This window comes from Lepidochelys kempii, chromosome 11 (assembly GCF_965140285.1).
Source record: "Lepidochelys kempii isolate rLepKem1 chromosome 11, rLepKem1.hap1, whole genome shotgun sequence".
Classification (NCBI taxonomy): Eukaryota; Metazoa; Chordata; order Testudines; family Cheloniidae; genus Lepidochelys; species Lepidochelys kempii.
Window position 1 is genome coordinate 12,689,760 of NC_136390.1, and position 19,828 is coordinate 12,709,587.

A 19,828-nucleotide genomic window follows, 5' to 3' on the forward strand; every position below is an offset into this window, starting at 1 on the left:
AAGGGAAGAAGGAAGATCCTGGGAACTACAGGCCAGTCAGCCTCACCTCAGTCCCTGGAAAAATCATGGAGCAGGTCCTCAAAGAATCAATCCTGAAGCACTTGCATGAGAGGAAAGTGATCAGGAACAGCCAGCATGGATTCACCAAGGGAAGGTCATGCCTGACTAATCTAATCGCCTTTTATGATGAGATTACTGGTTCTGTGGATGAAGGGAAAGCAGTGGATGTATTGTTTCTTGACTTTAGCAAAGCTTTTGACACGGTCTCCCATAGTATTCTTGTCAGCAAGTTAAAGAAGTATGGGCTGGATGAATGCACTATAAGGTGGGTAGAAAGCTGGCTAGATTGTCGGGCTCAACGGGTAGTGATCAATGGCTCCATGTCTAGTTGGCAGCCGGTATCAAGTGGAGTGCCCCAAGGGTCGGTCCTGGGGCCGGTTTTATTCAATATCTTCATAAATGATCTGGAGGATGGTGTGGATTGCACTCTCAGCAAATTTGCGGATGATACTAAACTGGGAGGAGTGGTAGATACGCTGGAGGGGAGGGATAGGATACAGAAGGACCTAGACCAATTGGAAGATTGGGCCAAAAGGAATCTGATGAGGTTCAATAAGGATAAGTGCAGGGTCCTGCACTTAGGACGGAAGAACCCAATGCACAGCTACAGACTAGGGACCGAATGGCTAGGCAGCAGTTCTGCGGAAAAGGACCTAGGGGTGACAGTGGACGAGAAGCTGGATATGAGTCAGCAGTGTGCCCTTGTTGCCAAGAAGGCCAATGGCATTTTGGGATGTATAAGTAGGGGCATAGCGAGCAGATCGAGGGACGTGATCGTTCCCCTCTATTCGACATTGGTGAGGCCTCATCTGGAGTACTGTGTCCAGTTTTGGGCCCCACACTTCAAGAAGGATGTGGATAAATTGGAGAGAGTCCAGCGAAGGGCAACAAAAATGATTAGGGGACTGGAACACATGACTTATGAGGAGAGGCTGAGGGAGCTGGGATTGTTTAGCCTGCAGAAGAGAAGAATGAGGGGGGATTTGATAGCTGCTTTCAACTACCTGAAAGGGGGTTCCAAAGAGGATGGCTCTAGACTGTTCTCAATGGTAGCAGATGACAGAACAAGGAGTAATGGTCTCAAGTTGCAGTGGGGGAGGTTTAGATTGGATATTAGGAAAAACTTTTTCACTAAGAGGGTGGTGAAACACTGGAATGCGTTACCTAGGGAGGTGGTAGAATCTCCTTCCTTAGAGGTTTTTAAGGTCAGGCTTGACAAAGCCCTGGCTGGGATGATTTAACTGGGAATTGGTCCTGCTTTGAGCAGGGGGTTGGACTAGATGACCTTCTGGGGTCCCTTCCAACCCTGATATTCTATGATTCTATGATTCTATGAAATCAGCACATATCTGCTTGACTCCAGGAGCTGGGGCTTTAAGGAAAACAATAATTATCGTGAGTCTTATGACAAAATCATGAGAATTGGCAAGACTCTTAAGTTTGGACAATTATATTCTTCCTATTTAAAACTCCCACTTCAGTTTTGACTGGATACTGTATTCATCTTCCCAGTTGCAGCTGGTAAGATCCCTGAGGCAGGCTACACAGGGGACTAAATGAGTCTCTCTGCGTTGTTTTGTTCTATTCAGTAGCAGCTGTGTTCTGACCCAGAGGTAGCTGCATTTCAGTGGAGGATGCCATGCCCCCAAATGTATATGATACAGTCTGTAAAGTCCTGGGGGATCCTTTAGGATGAAGAGGCCACTGCACACATAGTAGTCCGTAGTCAGCTGAGTGGCATGAAGTCTTACAGATTTTTTAAAAGTCATAAAGTGAACAACAATACACAGAGAGATTTATATAAGTTGCTTCTGCTTCTCCCTGCAAGGTAAGGGTTTTAACTAAAGAATTCCAGAAGGAGAGCAAAGGTCTATAAGCAGAATGTTTCTGTGACAGGGTGAGAGTAGCCTAAGGCTGACTCATCGGTGAAAGGGCCTCATTTGGCCCAGCTGAGGATATAATTAGCGATTCAAGCTCCTCAGCTAAGGACAATGAAAAGAAAGACAGGAAGAGATGAGAAAAGCCAGGCCCTCAGGGAGGTGAGATCTCTCACCCTGTGCCTAACTGAATCTCTCACACCAGGTGTGATTCACTGTCTGCAAGAACCGGGTGTAGACATGCACAGAATAGAAGTGGTTGCTGATTGCAATCATGAAGGGGACAGAGCATTTCAAAGACAGAAGGCTGAGCCGGAGAGGCAGGAAAAAGGGCATGTAGGAAGCTTCTTCTCCTTGTATGTGCAGCTGGGCAAAATCTCTCTATAGTGCACAGGAATGTTGGAGTTGGGGAGACTGGCTAATGTGCTGCCCCAAGGATCACCCTGAGGCATAGGTGCTGGAACTAGGGGTGCAGGGGGTGCTGCAGCACCCCCTGACTTGAAGTGGTTTCCATTATATACAGAGTTTACAGTTTGGTTCAATTGCTTTCAGCACCCCAACTATAAAAATTGTTCCAGCACCCCTGCCCTGAGGGGAGTAAGATCTACACATTAGTGTCTGTGCCCACACTCGTTTCCCAAGAAAGTAAGACAAAATGGCTTCTGCTAACCCTCCGGAGTAATAAGGAGAAGGCTCAGCTAATCAAAGATGCAAAACCAACAACAGATGGCCAATCAAAACCGACCCAGCTCAACCAACCCAGACTTCTCATTCCCCAGGGATCTTGGAGAACGTCCCAATTTGGAGAGTACAGCTCGTTCTACACTCTTTGCCAGTGCCAATGAAAGGCCAATTCTCATAGACAACATGCATTCTATTCATTATCACAGTGAGAGTTTCTTTCTAGATCTCATTTTTTAAACAAACCTAAAAGCAGAGATGGCATGATACTTACCAGAGGTCGTTTTTACCAGCTATATTACTGCCCCCAGAAAAACTACTTAGTCCCAGTTTAAGGCATTTTCTATTTTAAAAACTGTTTTGTTAATACACACCACATTACACTTAGTTTTAGATACATATTCAAATTGTGGTTACATAAGACAGTAGATTCAGAGATTAATTTAGGGCGGTCCAAATAAAAAGTAAAACTGCAGTACATAGAATACTAACATATGTAGTTATAATACTGACCATATGAATGTCTGTATACATTTTGGTTTGGTATTTTCTCAAGAAAGTTATACATGTCATGACTCATATCTCGGTTTTCATTACTATATAAGTGAAAGTCGAAAATATTTGATGATATGAAATGGACAATAATGCAGAGTTGTAGGCTTGAAGCATTAAGCAATAAGAGGCATGCAGGGTTTACCGGTCCAGGGCCATTTGGCAGTGCAGCATACTGTAGTAAGAGGCCAATTTTGAGGTAGTGGACAGACCGAGCTAATTCCTCAGTTCTGAAAAGATTCATTCTATGCTTGTTGAACTCACTGGACACTGATGCAATTATTTTGCCCAGTTTAAACTGGATTTAAGCCGGTACCAGCACCATGTCCTAAACTGTTTTTTCCTGGGAAATTGCCAACCCTGTGTTGAAGGAACAGCACAAATCTCAACATGGAAAGAACACATGGCAATTTGCAAGTACCAGCATACGAAGCATGCTGGAGTGATCTAAAATCATTTCTCAGCCAAGCAAGCATAGGAGAGTCAGTGGACAGTAACAGCTTTTGAATGAGGAGAAATAAAAAGAGGGACACATACTCACCTGAACAGAGGACACCCTTGTATCTGGCACAGGAGAAGTCATTGCATTCACAGAATAATCCATAGATCCTTCCAAACTCACTCTTGTAGCAGACGCACTGGTTGCAGCTGCATTCCCCCCTGCCACTGCAGACAGGTTTGCCTTCAGCCTCCCGGCACATGTTCTGATACATGTTCCCATTCTCTCCCTCTTCGCATTCACACTTGGATCCCAAATAGCCTGAGTTACATTCACATAATCCACATGTGTAAGTCCCATTCCCACTGCACTTGCTGCTGTTCCGTTCCATCCGCTTCGTACATCCACAAGTGCAGTTGTAAGCAACCTCCACCTCCAGAGTGTCCCGGAACCCAGCTGGCTTTATGGTGAAAGTGTGCGAGGTGTTTTCGGCAGGGCAGCTCCGAGCTTCGACAGACACCTCAAAGGAAACCTAAAGAGGAATGTAGAGACATTTAAAAAATAAATAAATAAAAGACCGAATCGGGAGCTTAAATTGTAGCTTCTGAAACATCAAACGGCAGAATGGTTCAGTGGGAGGGGTAGTGACTTGAGATACAGGAGACTTGGGGTCCAAGCTCTGCCATGCGACCTTGGGCAAATCACCTCTCCTTTGTTTCCCTTTCCAACTCTTTGGTGCACTTGTCTATTTAGACTGTACACTTTTCAGGGCAGGGACTGTCTTTTCCCATATGTATGTATACTGCCTAGTGCAGAGGGGCCCTGATGTTAATTGAGGCCTCTAGATGCTATTGTAATACAAATAATTAACAAATAAAGAGACTTTTAGAACTTCACGGGTTCTAGAATTCAAAAAACTTTTCAGAACTTAAAAGCAAGATTCTACTTGAAATAACAACAACCCGGGAAATTACAGACCAGACATCTTAACTTCAGTACCATAAAAGATAATGGTGCAAATAATTAAGCAATAAATTTGCAAACATCTAGAAGATAATAAGATGATGAGTAACAGTCAGCATGGATTTGTCAAGAACAAATTGTGTCAAACCAACCGAATAGCTTTCTTTGACAGGGTAACAAGCCTTGTGAATGGGGGGGAAGCGGTTGTTGTGGTACACTTCTACCCCGATATAATGCGACCCAATATAAACACAAATTCAGATATAACGTGGTAAAGCAGTGGGGAGGGGGGGCTGCGCGCTCCGGGGAATCAAAGCAAGTTCGATATAACACGGTTTCACCTATAACGCAGTAAGATTTTTTGGCTCCTGAGGACAGCGTTATTTCGGGGTAGAGGTGTATATCTTGACCTTAGCAAGGCTTTTGAAGCGGTCTCGCATGACCTCAAACAAATTTGGGAAATACAACCTAGATGGAGCTACTATAAGGTGGGCGCATAACTGGTTTGAAAACTATTTGCAGAGAGTAGTTATCAGTGGTTCACAATCAAGCTGGAATGGCATATGAGGTAGGGTCCTGCAGAAATCAGTTCTGGATCCAATTCTGTTCAACATCTTCACCGGTGCTTTAGATAATGGCATACAGAGTACACTTATAAAGTTTGCAGACAATACCAAGCTGGGATGGGTTGCAAGTGCTTTGGAGGATGGGATTAAAATTCAAAATGATCTGGACAAACTGGAGAAATGGTCTGAAGTAAATAGGATGAAATTGAATAAAGACAAATGCAAAGTACTCCACTTAGTAAGGAACAATCAGTTGCACACCTACAACATGGGAAATGACTGCCTAGGAAGGAGTACTGTGTAAAGGGATCTGGGGGTCCTAGTAGATCACAAGCTATATATGAGTCAACAGTGCAACACTGCTGCAAAAAAAGCAAACATCATTCTGGAATGTATTAGCAGGAGTAAGCAAGACATGAGAAGTAATTTTTCTGCTCTACTCCGTGCTGATTAGGCCTCAACTGGAGTATTGTGTCCAGTTCTGGGCATCACATTTCAGGAAAGATGTGGACAAATTGGAGAAAGTCCAGAGAAGACAACAAAAATGATTAAAGGCCTAGAAAATATGTCCTAAGAGGAAAGATTGAAAAAATTGCATCCGATGAAGTGAGCTGTAGCTCACGAAAGCTCATGCTCAAATAAATTGGTTAGTCTCTAAGGTGCCACAAGTACTCCTTTTCTTTTTGCGAATACAGACTAACACGGCTGTTACTCTGAAACCTGAAAAAATTGTGTTTGTTTAGTCTGGAGAAGAGAAGACTGAGCGGGGACATGATAACAGTTTTCAAGAACATAAAAGGCTGTTACAAGGAGGAGGGAGAAACATTGTTCTCCTTAACCTCTGAGGACAGGACAAGAAGCAATGGGCTTAATTTGCTGCAAAGGCAGTTTAGGTTGGACATTAGGAAAAACTTCCTGTCAGGGTAGTTAAGCACTGGAATAAACTGCCTAGGGAGGTTGTGGAATCTCTGTCATTGGAGATTTTTAAGAGCAGGTTAGACACCTGTCAGAGATGGTCTAGATCTGATAATACTTAGTCCTGCCATGAGTGCAGGGGACTGGACTAGATGACCTCTCAAGGTCCCTTCCTGTCCGACAGATCTATGATTCTATCTGAAGACAGAGGGTAAAAACTGGCTTTGAATGGTCCTGTTTATTGTCTGAGTGACTCTGTGTCCAATGTGCTCAAAAGAGGGTTTGGTTTGTTTTTCTAATTTCCAGCCCTGAAACATAATCTAGGATCTGAAAGTCCAGATGGGATCTTTCTGGCTTGTTCATCTAACCAGTTTCAAGATGGATCTTTATAAATTTATGAATAGGATTATATGACCGGATTGCCTTCAGTTGCCTTTGCCTCAGTCTTTAATAAGGCTAAAGAGGATCTTAGGGATAATGGTAACATGACAAATGGGAATGAGGATATGGAGGTAGATATTACCATATCTGAGGTAGAAGCGAAACTCGAACAGCTTAATGGGACTAAATTGGGTGGGCCCAGATAATCTTCATCCAAGAATATTAAAGGAATTGGCACATGAAATCGCAAGCCCATTAGCAAGAATTTTTAATGAATCTGTAAACTCAGGGGTTGTACCATATGACTGGAGAATTGCTAACATAGTTCCTATTTTTAAGAAAGGAAAAAAAGTGATCAGGGTAACTACAGGCCTGTTAGTTTGACATTTGTAGTATGCAAGGTCTTGGAAACAATTTTGAAGGAGAAAGTAGTTAAGCACATTGAGGTCAATGGTAAATGGGACAAAATACAACATGCTTTTACAAAAGGTAGATCGTGCCAAACCAACCTGATCTCCTTTTTTGAGAAAGTAACAGATTTTTTACACAAAGGAAATGCAGTGGATCTAATTTACCTAGATTTCAATAAGGCATTTGATACCATGCCACATGGGGAATTATTAAATTGGAAAAGATGGGGATCAATATGAAAATTGAAAAGTGGATAAGGAATTAGTTAACAGGGAGACTACAGCGGGTCCTACTGAAAGGTGAACTGTCAGGCTGGAGGGAGGTTACCAGTGGAGTTCCTCAGGGATCAGTTTTGGGACCAATCTTATTATTAATGACCTCGGCACAAAAAGTGGGAGTGTGCTAATAAAGTTTGCGGATGATACAAAGCTGGGAGGTATTGCCAATTTAGAGAAGGACCGGGAAATCATACAGGAAGATTTGGATGACCTTGTAAACTGGAGTAATAGTAATAGGATGAAATTTAATAGTGAGAAGTGTAAGGTTATACATTTAGGGATTAATAACAAGAATTTTAGTTATAAGCTGGGAACGCATCAATTAGAAGTAACGGAGGAGGACAAGGACTTTGGCATACTGGTTGATCATAGGATGACTATGAGCCGCCAATGTGATGTGGCCGTGAAAAAAGCTAATGCGGTCTTGCGATGCATCAGGAGAGGTATTTCCAGTACAGATAAGGAGGTTTTAGTACCGTTATACAAGGCACTAGTAAGACCTCACCTGGAATACTGTGTGCAGTTCTGGTCTCCCACGTTTAAGAAAGATGAATTCAAACTGGAACAGGTACAGAGAAGGGCTACTAGGATGATCCGAGGAATGGAAAACCTGTCTTATGAAAGGAGACTCAAGGAGCTTGGCTTGTTTAGCCTACCTAAAGGAAGGTTGAGGGGAGATATGATTGCTCTCTATAAATATATCAGAGGGATAAATACCGGAGAGGGAGAGGAATTATTTAAGATCAGTACCAATGTGGACACAAGAACAAATGGATATAAACTGGTCATTTGGAAGTTTAGACTTGAAAATAGACGAAGGTTTCTAACCATCAGAGGAGTGAAGTTTTGGAATAGCCTTCCAAGGGAAGCAGTGGGGGCAAAAGACCTATCTGGCTTTAAGATTAAACTCGATAAATTTATGGAGGAGATGGTATGATGGGATAACATGATTTTGGTAATTAATTGATCTTCATGGTAAATAGGCTGTCATAAAGATAAAGGGAAGGGTAAACACCTTTAAAATCCTTCCTGGCCAGAGAAAAGACCCTTTCACCTGTAAAGGGTTAAGAAGCTAGGATAACCACGCTGGCACCTGACCAAAATGACCAATGAGGAGACAAGATACTTTCAAAAGCTGCGGGGGGTGGGGAGAAAACAAATTTCTCTCTGCCTGTCTGTGTGATGCTTTTGCCGGGGACAGCACAGGAATGGAGTCTTAGAACTTAGTAAGTAATCTAGCTAGATATGCATTAGATTATGATTTCTTTGAATGGCTGAGAAAATAAGCTGTGCTGAATAGAATGGATATTCCTGTCTGTGTGTCTTTTTTGTAACTTAAGGTTTTGCCTTGAGGGATTCTCTATGTTTCGAATCAAATTATCCTGTAAGGTATTTACCATCTTGATTTTACAGAGGTGATACTTTTTTACTGTTCCTTCTATTAAAATTCTTCTTTTCAAGAACTGAATGTTTTTTTCATTGTTCTTAAGATCCAAGGGTTTGGGTCTGTGGTCACCTATGCAAATTGGTGAGGCTTTTTACCAAACCTTGTCCATGAAGTGGGGTGCAAGGGTTGGGAGGATTTTGGGGGAAAAAAACATTTCCAAACAACGCTTTCCTAATAAAATAAACCTGGATAAACGTTTGGTGGTTGCAGTGGAAGTCCAAGGGCAAAGGGTAAAATAGTTTGTACCTTGGGGAAGTTTTAACCTAAGCTGGTAAAAGTAAGCTTAGGAGGTTTTCATGCAGGTCCCCACATCTGTACCCTAGAGTTCAGAGTGGGGAAGGAACCTTGACATAGGCCTAATGGCCTGTGATGGGATGTTAGATGGGGTGGGATCTGAGTTACTATAGAAAATTCTTTCCTGGGTATCTGGCTGGTGAATCTTGCCCATAAGCTCAGGGTTTAGCTGATTGCCGTATTTGGGATCGGGAAGGAATTTTCCTCCAGGGCAGATTCGAAGAGGCCCTGGAGGTTTTTCGCCTTCCTCTGTAGCATGGGGCACGGGTCACTTGCTGGAGGATTCTCTGCTCCTTGAAGTCTTTAAACCATGAGGACTTCAATCGCTCAGACATAGGTGAGAGGTTTTTTGCAGGAGTGGGTGGGTGAGATTCTGCAGCCTGCATTGTGCAGGAGGTCGGACTAGATGATCATAATGGTCCCTTCTGACCTTAGTATCTATGAATCTATGAATAGCAGAGGACTGAACTCAATGACCCAGGAGGTCCCTTCCAGTCCTATGTTCTCATGTTCTTCATCATCACCAGTAATGAAGATACCACAGGCCAAATGCAGCCCTCACCTTCACCTATTCAATCCCACTGCCTTCACTGTAGCCTCGTAGGTGTAACACAGGGCAGAATCTGACCTTGCAACGGGATCCTAGTTAACAATTCTTTTGCTGGAGCATGAGCCAGAACAGCCTCTAGCTCTCACTCTCTCATGGTATTGTAGGGTGAACACAGCTAATAGGAGCACAAACCTATTTTTGTCCCGAATTAAGTGATTCTGAATTCACACAGGGGCCAGATTTGTTAAGAAGAAGGTGCAGTTTATACATAGTTCCTTTATCAGGCAGATCTGCACTTTGGGTTTCATTCCAGTGGAGGTGAAAAAGATGTTTGTTTTTATGCCTTTGAAACAGTATTGCAGGTTTCAGTTTTAAACAGTTTAGTGAGAACACCTAGAGCTAAAAATTGTGAAATTGCCAAAGCCCTCTGGGTTCTTGCATCCTGAAATACCATAAGCGTCATTCTAGCTTGGTGAGGGAGGTTAAAAATATCATATGATCCAGGTGAAAGGAGCACAGGGATCAAACAGAAATTTAATCTTAGCAAGCTGCACAATATAGATCCCCACAGCAATGTCTATTTCTATTTTAAAAACTCTCCACATGGTTTGTGGGGAGAGGAGGGACGACAAATAGCTACACCACGTTACCATGTGTTGCATTGCCTAAAAAATAAGCTAAAGCCTAACTGTGGAGTGTTTCAGTCTCCTGATAGGTATACAGACGTCCCTGGGAAGATACGTGTGGGTTAAATATCTTGTTTGCATTACTGGTTGTAACAAAGCATTTTCAATCTGAACTGGAGCCAGCTCTAACTTCACCTGTTTATCCTGCATTTAGATGCAGGAAATGTCACCCACTAACCAAAATGTTTATTTTTTTGTGGACACCTCCTTCTAAAAGAAGCCACAAGTATAAAAGAGAAGATTTGCAATAATATTAGCGTCACCAGCAGTTAGTGGTAATTTTCTTCATTATTGCTCACTCTGGTTTCTGTGCAGCGGGAAGGAGTTATAACTGGAGCAGCCGTTCTTGTCTATTCTATTTAAAGAACAAATGTAATGATCTGGCAAAGGTTAACAAATATTCAGAAATCCAGGGTTAGAGTCAAAACTGTGCACAGCTCCATAATTAATTTGTATATATAATGTCCATACCTATGTACAGAAATTGGGTATAACGGGTCAGTTGTGAACACAAATTCCTTATTTGCACATGAAATCATGATAGTTGCATATGCCAATTTAGCAAGCATCATATGGCCCAGTCTCCTGAGGTTTTGAGAAATCAGACCTACATTTTATCAAAGTCTCCACCCACACAATGTTATTGGTATTTAGATGGATACTTCTGTTAGAATCTGTTTTTCTCTCTCTCTCTGATTATATATGTAGCACCTCATCATCCCAATTCATTCTGTGATGCTGCAATCAATGCGAGGGATTTTCTCCTTGAGAACCAAGAAAATGTCACAGCCAATGACTTGGACTATGAAGACTGAAGAAGTCTTGCCCTTTTATAGACTGCAGGGAGCTGCTATTGTTACTAACAAACACAGAGTGCTTCACATCTTGCAGTCCAGACAGACACAACCAGTTGAGGAAAAAATACTTTGAGATCTTTGCATGGAAGGCATTATGTTAGGACAAAGTATTTTCATTCCAGGCCTCTGAATAAACTCTTCTTTTATCTACTACAGTCACTTGGGTTTATTTTGAAGACACAAAACAAAAACAGATGGGGGAAAAGATCCTTCTCCTTTAAAGAGTCACCTTGAATTCTTGTTGCTATTGGAATCATAGAATATCAGAGTTGGAAGGAACCTCAGGAGATCATCCAGTCCAACCCCCTGCTCAAAGCAGGACCAATCTCCAATTTCTGCCCCAGATCCCAAATGCACCCCCCCTCAAGGATTGAACTCACAACCCTGGGTTTAGCAGGCCAATGCTCAAACCACTGAGCTATCCCTCCCCCCAATACATCTACTCTGTTCTGTTCTTATTTGCCAAATGGCAGCATGCAAAATGGAATTTCAGCACCCAGTTCCACCTAATGGAAACAGCAGCAATACTGGCCCTTCTTTGGAAAAAGGGGATCGGGGGTGGGAGACTGATTTCCAAGACCTGAAATGGTTACAGAGAATAGAAAAAATGCTAAATTACAGAGGAAATCAGATCAGAGAGACTGAGCTAAGGGGATCTGTGAAAAGCCAGCAGGATTACATGGACTGACACCAGTGCTTCTAGGACTAAACCATAGCAGCTTAGGACCCCAATACCAGCATTATCCTCTTTTAAGAAAGTTTCCCTTCAGCTTTAAGAGCCAGATCCTGCTGCCTTTGAAGTCAATGGGAATTTTACCATTGACTTTAACTGGGGCAGGATGTAGCCCCACACATGAATTGAGGGAACTTCTACTGCTACAAAGACCATTGTTCCCTTTCAAGTTTTCTGCAGAGAGGCAAACTTTACAGCACTAATGGGTCATTGAGAGAAAGCAGAGAAGCATGAAAATTAAAGGTGGCAGAGACCTCCAGCTTATATCCAATTCCCCCACTGCCAGCACAGAATTGTGCCTCACAGCAGACCCATTAGTGCTCTGTTCACGTCAGGGGGGCTTCTCATTACTAATCTGCCTGACTCTCTGTCCTAGGTAGGAAATGCTCATGCTGTGCTGCCTGCCATTTGTAGCTCCCCCCGCCCCCATCCCCAAAATTATGATGCTTTCTCCTAGTTTCTCTCTCACTTCCTGGGCCAGCAAGGGCTAGCATCTCTGCAGAGAGGCTGTGCACTCGGTCCGCAGGGAAGATAGACTGTGTCCACAATCTATGGTTGATACATGGAGCAATCCTGACCATCTCCCCAGCAATTCACACTCAGCTGGAAACGGACAGTTATTCACTATTTATACACCACTAGACTAATTACAGGAATTAGCCAGTGAATTCCATTCAGATTGCCAACCCCTGTGCCAAGACAGAGCAACCTTAGTGGTAGCACCATAAAACAGACCATGGGACACTGCAAACATAGATAAATGTATGCCTCAAAGGGTTTTCCTGCCTTTAAGAGTTTACAAGATAAATCCAAAACAAGACACAGGGCAGCAGTTCAAGAAAGGGAGGGCATGAAGATTATTGAGGAAGAGGAGGAGGAAGGATTGTTTAAAGGAGTGGACTTTATAGAGGGTTTCAAGGCGATGACAGAGGGCAGTTGCTGGATGCAGACAAGGAGAGAGTTCTGTGGCAGGGAGCAACACGAGATAAAATGAAGCAGTAAATCAGGAGCAGTGGGAAGACAGAAAGCCACAGTGTGTAGCCGGAGGTTATCAGGAGGTGGAGGGATGAACAGAGGAAAACTTGATGATTCAGAAGCCCCTTCCTGCCTCCCAGCTGTACTTTGCTATGAAGTATGTCACTTTCAGACCCAAATATACCTCCTTGCACAGAAGCCTGGTGTTACCATTCTAGCATGCTGCTCTAAAAGCAGGTGCCAGAAAATCCTGTAAATGGCAAAGAAAGGAATCCCACACACCACTGAAAGCTGCCTCCCCCAGACTGTTTGGAACTCTCTCACTCATTAAGCCTCAGCAAGTTGAGTGTTATTGCGTTCCTTTTACCTTCCTGCACTTATCCAACAAGTCATAACCCATAATGCAAAATGCTTTCTGCAGAGTACGCTGGGGATGAGATGGCAGCTGAAGGGACCTTCATGTATGTGCCAAACCATAGTGAGCGTGACCAAGCGTCGTATCCGATGATTCATTGGGAGCTCTATCCTTAGCACTATCTTTGCCAGCGGATGGATTAGATTATCTGATTAGTCCACCTCTATCTACCACAATCCGAATTGTTGTCTACCCAGGAAGACAAGACTATGATCAGTTTTTCATTTCCCCAGAAAGCCACTGGGTTTGAAAAGGCCCATGTCTCAAAATGCTTAAAATGCCTGAAGAGGTCTTTCCAGGGGTCCTCTTTTGCCTTTCCCAGACTCAGTAATGTGCCAGCTGTCGTGGGCTGGGTGGCAGTAGCTCCATGCCAGCTTCTTTAGCTGGCTAACACAAAAGGGAATGGCTGGAGATTGGTGCAAAGATGATATGTGACCTTTTCTGTTTCAAAGCATTTTAAAATTCCAAGCACTGATTTACTCTTAACCTCAGGAAAAATCTGTAATTCCTCTAAAATAAGGAAAATAAAATAATGGCATTCAGCTACTCCATGCATCAGTGCAACAAATATATCACTGAGGGCAAGATTCTCTGCTGGTGTAAGATGGCCTGGCTCCATTGACTTCATGGCTCCATGATGATTTATACCCACAGATAATCTGGCTGTCTGAAGTTCAGCCTCCTGTTTTGCATGCCAGATAGAAATAAACTAGGATAGAGTAGCAAGTCCAAGACAACACATGTCTTAAAGACTGTTTATCCCTTGAAATTTGTGTAGCAAGGTACTGAATCTATCATGTCCAAACAGTATCATAGAATCACAGAAGATTAGGGTTGGAAGAGACCTCAGGAGGTCATCTAATCCAACCCCCTGCTCAAAGCAGGACAACCCCAACTAAATTATCCCAGCCAAGGCTTTGTCAAGCCTGACCTTAAAAAGCTCTAAGGATGGAGATTCCACCACCTCCCTAGGTAACCCATTCCAGTGCTTCACCACCCTCCTAGTGAAATAGTGTTTACTAATATCCAACCTAGACCGCCCCCACTGCAACTTGAGACCATTACTCCTTGTTCTGTCAAGTTAGTCTTGGAAAGAACCAAGAACCATCTCTCACTACCAGAGGACAATCATTTCCTCAGGACATGCCATGCTGCAGGCCTTACTGTCCACCCAGGGGATTGTCAATAGGAAAGAAAAAGACCAAAGACCCAACCACTAAATCCTCCTAGGAGAACTGAAAGCTGAAAACAAAAACATCTTTCTGATCTTATCCTGATTTTGGCCCAAAAGTTTCATCCTTTGTCTTTTGTAGTAATTTATCATGTTGCAACATTTCCCTAAATGTCCTGAAAACCGACTTGATATAGTTGAACAATTTATTTATCTTACAAACATGCAACTTTAAGACAAGCAGAGCTAAGCTTTCCTATTTATTAATTAGCGCACAATAGAGTCCAATATGGGATAATGTTAGCATTTAGGGGCAAGATGTGTTTTTACCCCACAGTGCCACCTCAAGTTATATCTCAGATTCACCAAATGAAATAATAGTGCCATCCACGCGTGAGTAGCTTTTTGTACGTTTCTCACTTTTTGAAATACTGTAGAAGGTCACTGAAATAGAATACTGGTAAGTGATTGAGTTTTGGGAGAGACAGAAGACTAAGGATCTCAGACTTAATCGCAATAACATCTGTAATATCTAAAGAGATAGAGAGATTTGAGGAAATAAAAGGAGATAGGTAAGAAGATGACACAGATGCCTGGGATCAGAGTCTATTCCTGCCTTTCACAGTCCATAAAATGCTCAAGAAAACTCCATGCCTGTGATTGAAAACAAGACACCTGTTTTCCCTCAGAGCTGACCTTGAATTGATTTACTTCTCACAAAGCCACCATCTCTTAGCACTTTTGTGGTACCATCATCAGAGGATTTCAACATTAACTAGGCCTCAATATGTTGCCCAAAGGAGGAAGGCAAGTATTACTATCCATTTAACGGAGGGGAACAATAAACAAACAAGAGTGAAGTGACTCCCAGAAGATCACAGAGTATCACAACAACCCATCTAATGAAGATGCAAAAATCAAACTTACTGTGTCTCCTATTTGGAGATCTGCACACTTCCTGAGTCCAGGATACAAGAAACCGTCTTGGCATGTAGCTGTGAAGGTCAGGCTGACATCCTCAGGACTGTCCCAAACGGTTAGTTCTACTTTAGACCGAATACTCTAGAAAGCAAACGGAAAAGAAACCCATCAGATTACTAAAATCAGTAGGCATCTTTCTTGTCCATGTGGTTCTTCTTAGTCTATTGAGGTTCTTATACTGTGCTCAGTGTGGCTGGGCATCTATATATATATATATATATATATATATATATATATAAAAAAAAAAATTTTTAAAATAATGCGTGCACACACCTGTATATGTAACATTATATCAGCTCAGTGTACTTTTGACCAGCACAGCTAGAGTTGTGGGCAGCTATCCATTCACACACATGCACCCACTCCTTCACAGAAAGGATAGTCATCTTCAAACAGTCACAAAAGGTATTTTTTCCATTGAAAAGTAAAAGACTGATAAAACATGGCTCGTATCCTGAAGACATCAGTTGGAGGTTTTATGGCGGATCAAGGACAGTACTGTGCAGGTGTCCATAATGCTGCATATTCAAATCACAGACTAATATACCTGAGGATTGTTTGTGCACAATGTGACTGGAATGCAGAGATGTATAACTAGATCTTAAAACAGATATTTCTGTGCCAGGAAGAAAAACTGCTTTAGAGTATGAATGGGCTCTGTTGTCTACCTCTGAGGAAAAGGTCAGCATATGGCCTGAACATCCATAACTCTCCTGTATAAAATTACTGTTATTAAAATATAGGGCCTGATTCTTCACTCTCTTGCACCCTGAGACATCATTTACATCTGTGGAAAGGGTGTGGAAAACTTTACCAAGTCAGAATTACCATGCCAGCAATTGTACTGTATTCGCTCACTGATTAACAATGCTGATCAGAAAACCAATAGATTTCCAGATAAAATATTTCTCAGAGGGAAGGGGGGAAAAAACAGACAAGTTTTGAAATTTTTTCTGTTGAAAAATATCATGTCAGGTTTTCTATGGGAATTTTTGTTGAGAACTAAAAAGAAATTTTTTGTTTTGTTTCATTTCAGAACATTTCAGACTAAAGAACTGTGTTTCTTTTCCATTTTCAGATTTGAGAGGTTGGGGGAGGGTTCCTCATCCCTCTCTTATACTCTTCTTCCTGCCCTTTCTCCCCCTCCCCACAACTGGGACATTTTAAGTCAAACTGAAACCAAACTATTCATTTCATTTTGAAATATTTATTTGAAACCAAGTTTCTTGTTTGTTTCTGATCAGAAAAAATCAAAATAAATTTTTTTGTCAAGGAATATTTTGGTGCATAAAATTGTTTTGATCAGCTCTACTAATGCTCTGGTAGGTTCTCCAACCCACTCTGGCTTAACACCATGGCCAATCAGTCTGCTAATGAACTCTGTGCTCACACTGAAAGGCAATGCTAGCAAAAGGCTAATGCTTTTGGAAAGCAGCAGGGGAGAAACTGGTTTAGACGATGCAAATCTGAACAACCCAAGACAAAAAACCCTAACTTCCCATATCCATGTTGTAATACAGGAAACTATTTCCTGTCTGGAGTCTGGATTGTGCTGTCAGGTTCATGGGTTCACATTACAACCCCTACAGAGGTTCTATTACTTGGAGTCTGAACACAGTATGTTTCTATAAAGTTCAAATGCACTCCACACACATCTGCCAACCCACTCCCCCTAAAACTAATCTCACAAAAATGAACATTGACCTGTCAGAATAATGTGCTATCTCTTCTTCCTGATCTGGGAAAATTTCAGCAGCCAGCTGTATCCTAGAAAGGAGACTAACTATCAGTAATGTAAATACACTGAGTTATCACTTGATCAAGACTGAGTCTATTTAAAGAGCTGGAGAAAAGCTGTCTTGGCATTTTTCTATCAGCACTTGGAATACTCCAGCCAGCATCCTTTCCTAACTATCATTTAACCACTTGGTGCTATCTCACGTACCCAATAAGCCAGGAGAAGCATATGCTCTATGGTGCCCCCATAGCTATTAGACTCTGATCGTCTCTGAGGATCTGTCTACACTGAGGGGGGGGAAAGTCTGTTCTTAGATTAACTAACTTGAGTTAAAAAAGCAGTGAAGATATGGCAAGTCTATTTTTAACTTGGGTTAGCAGTTCCAGTTACAGCCTATAAAGGAGCTTGGAGTTGAACTCAAGCTACTAACCCCAGTTAAAAGCGGAGTTGCCTTGTCTGCACTGCTATTTTAACCCAAGTTAGCTAATGTGGGTTAGCTAAACTGAGTCAAGAACACACCTTTTATTTGCAGTGGAGACATACCCTTAAGGGACTGGTGGGAGCTCTCAATAGTGTACTCATTTAAAACCAGACTGAACACAGCACTGAAGTGCAGACTGGGGAGAACAACCCCACGCTGGTCACAAGATAGCTTAGGGGTCTTTTCTCTTATTTCTAGGATTCTATGATAGCCTTATTGACAAATGCATGTTGTTGTTTTTTAAATCAGCAACACTACATAGCTCCAAAAGCTATAGAGGAGCCAGACAAGTTCTATTTCATCTCATGCTTCCTCAAAGTAACAGACAAATGTGATGTGATGTTGGTGGCTGGTGGTGATGTGCAAGGCAGAAAGAACACAGCTGGATTGTCAGATGCCAGATTGAGAGTAGGAAAAGCAGAGCAAGAGGTGGAGGGAATCCAGTTGTGGCTTATACAGTGAAAGTTTGATATGGAAAATAAACAGGGAAGCACCAGAGAGGGAGAAGGATTGAGGGAAATCTTCCTTCTTCCTAGCCATGGCTGACTTTCCCTCAGGACAGAAGTGCAAGATGCTGGCTTCCCTGGTCTTCCTACTTGAAAGAACTTTGCCTAAGCAGGTTTCTCATCTATATTCAGTTCCCAAAGATCTCAACCCCCTCTTGGTTGAAGGACTTATCTTTCTCGGCTTGCAAGAGCTCTGTTTCCTTGTATCTATCTAGTGATAAGATGTCAAAATGGCCTTCTGTCTCGGCTAATATCTTCCAAAGTTCAGTGACCTTGTTTCAAGAGGCAGGATGACCTCATGTTGTTTCCCCCTTCCTGTGGGTTTCCCCTCCCCCTGTACGTACATAGGGCTTCCATGGTTTTGATTCTAGGAAGCTTAATTTACATAGAAGACAGTGTGACGTTCCCTCCTGTCTGGGAGAGACCCATTTCCGACTTTGTTTGAGCACAGACTGACAAGCCTAATATTCATGAGTATTCATAATTCCTTATGTAGTGTTAATACATACAATTCACAATGTCAACTACCAGTTGCCATAGGCATTCATAAAACACCTCACTTATTATACTTTTATAACACAGCAATATTGTCTACAATCAGTTGATTCAATTGCTCATCACTTGAGGTTCAGGCCCCCTTCCCCCACCTCTTCAGAGACCAGTAAAACTTTGTAATGTATTCTTTGAAAAGTAAAACCCAGACCAAGGTGTAGATGCCATGCTGTCTCCTCCCCATGGGTTAGCTTGACAGTTTTGTTTACCTAATATCTTAATGGACCTTCAATGTCTCTGCCTGACAGCTGGACTGGTCAGAGAAGCAAATACACATTCCTTTGTCTAGGAAGACCTGTTTATCAACTCCCCGTGACATGCCTGGCTTAAACACAGTTTAGTCAGCATTCCAGCACATATCCATAATTCTTAATACACACCTCCAGGGCTTAAATTCAGCTGGAGCTATCTGGAGCGGAGCTCTGGTAAATATTTTCAAACCTCTGGGGGGCCGTGAGCCAGATTCAGGGGAATTGCGGGGCTGAAGCCCCGAGCCCTGGGGCTCCAGGAAATACTCTAAGAGAATTTAAGCCCTGCACACTGCATACATACATCACACAAGAATATTAATGATCAGGGAGATATTAGTTTTCCAATGACATGTTACAGGACATCTTTTAGATACAGATTGTAACCACCAATTCAGTGTGAGTTGGGGCACACTGAATTGGTCAAGCCAGCTGAAACTCATTACCTGATACCAGTGAGCCCCTTACCCTCTGGCACTAGGATGCTCTGAGTGTCACAGAGCTGGATCAGGCCCACAGTGAGCTGCCTGACAAAGACACACTAGCTAAGATATCACTGGCTTTACCATCATCAGGGTACTCTGATTTAGAGACAGCAATACTCAGAAAGAGAGAAAACTACCCTGTCTTAGCCTGCCGTGCACTGGCTGTCCATGTGGGCCCTGCTGACACGTTAACAGTTCATTAATGTGCTTTGATTAGTCCTTTTTCAAATAGCAGTAGAATTAGATCAAGGCGCATTAACAAAGTGTTAATACACGTCAGCAGGGTCAACATGGACGGTTAGTGCAGGGTAGAGTCACAGCCCAGCTTGCCACGTTCGGGTAGACAAGCCCTTAGTCTCACTGTGCCTCAGTTCTCCATCTGTAAAATGGGGATAAGAGCAGTTCTCTGTCTCATGGGGTGTTAAGAGGATAAATACATTCAAGACTGTAAGGGGATCAAATACTACAGTAAGGGGCGCTGTATAAGTATCTAAGATAGACAGGGCGTGAAACCAGCACAAACAACCTCATCCTGAGTCTGACCTAGACGCTACAATCCCTGCAGGGTGGAGGCAGCAGTTCTAGT

General features: G+C 42.6%; 1 protein-coding gene across 1 annotated transcript in view; it reads right to left on the reverse strand.

The window, feature by feature from the left end:
* ITGB5 (integrin subunit beta 5) overlaps positions 1 to 19,828 on the reverse strand; it is a 116,120-nt gene that overhangs the window by 44,592 nt on the left and 51,700 nt on the right. Inside the window, exons 9-10 of the mRNA XM_073305158.2 lie at positions 15,179 to 15,313; positions 3,712 to 4,141 (exon numbers count right to left, since the gene is read on the reverse strand). Coding sequence (XP_073161259.1) covers positions 3,712 to 4,141; positions 15,179 to 15,313 — 565 coding nt within the window. The remainder of the gene's footprint in view (positions 1 to 3,711; positions 4,142 to 15,178; positions 15,314 to 19,828) is intronic.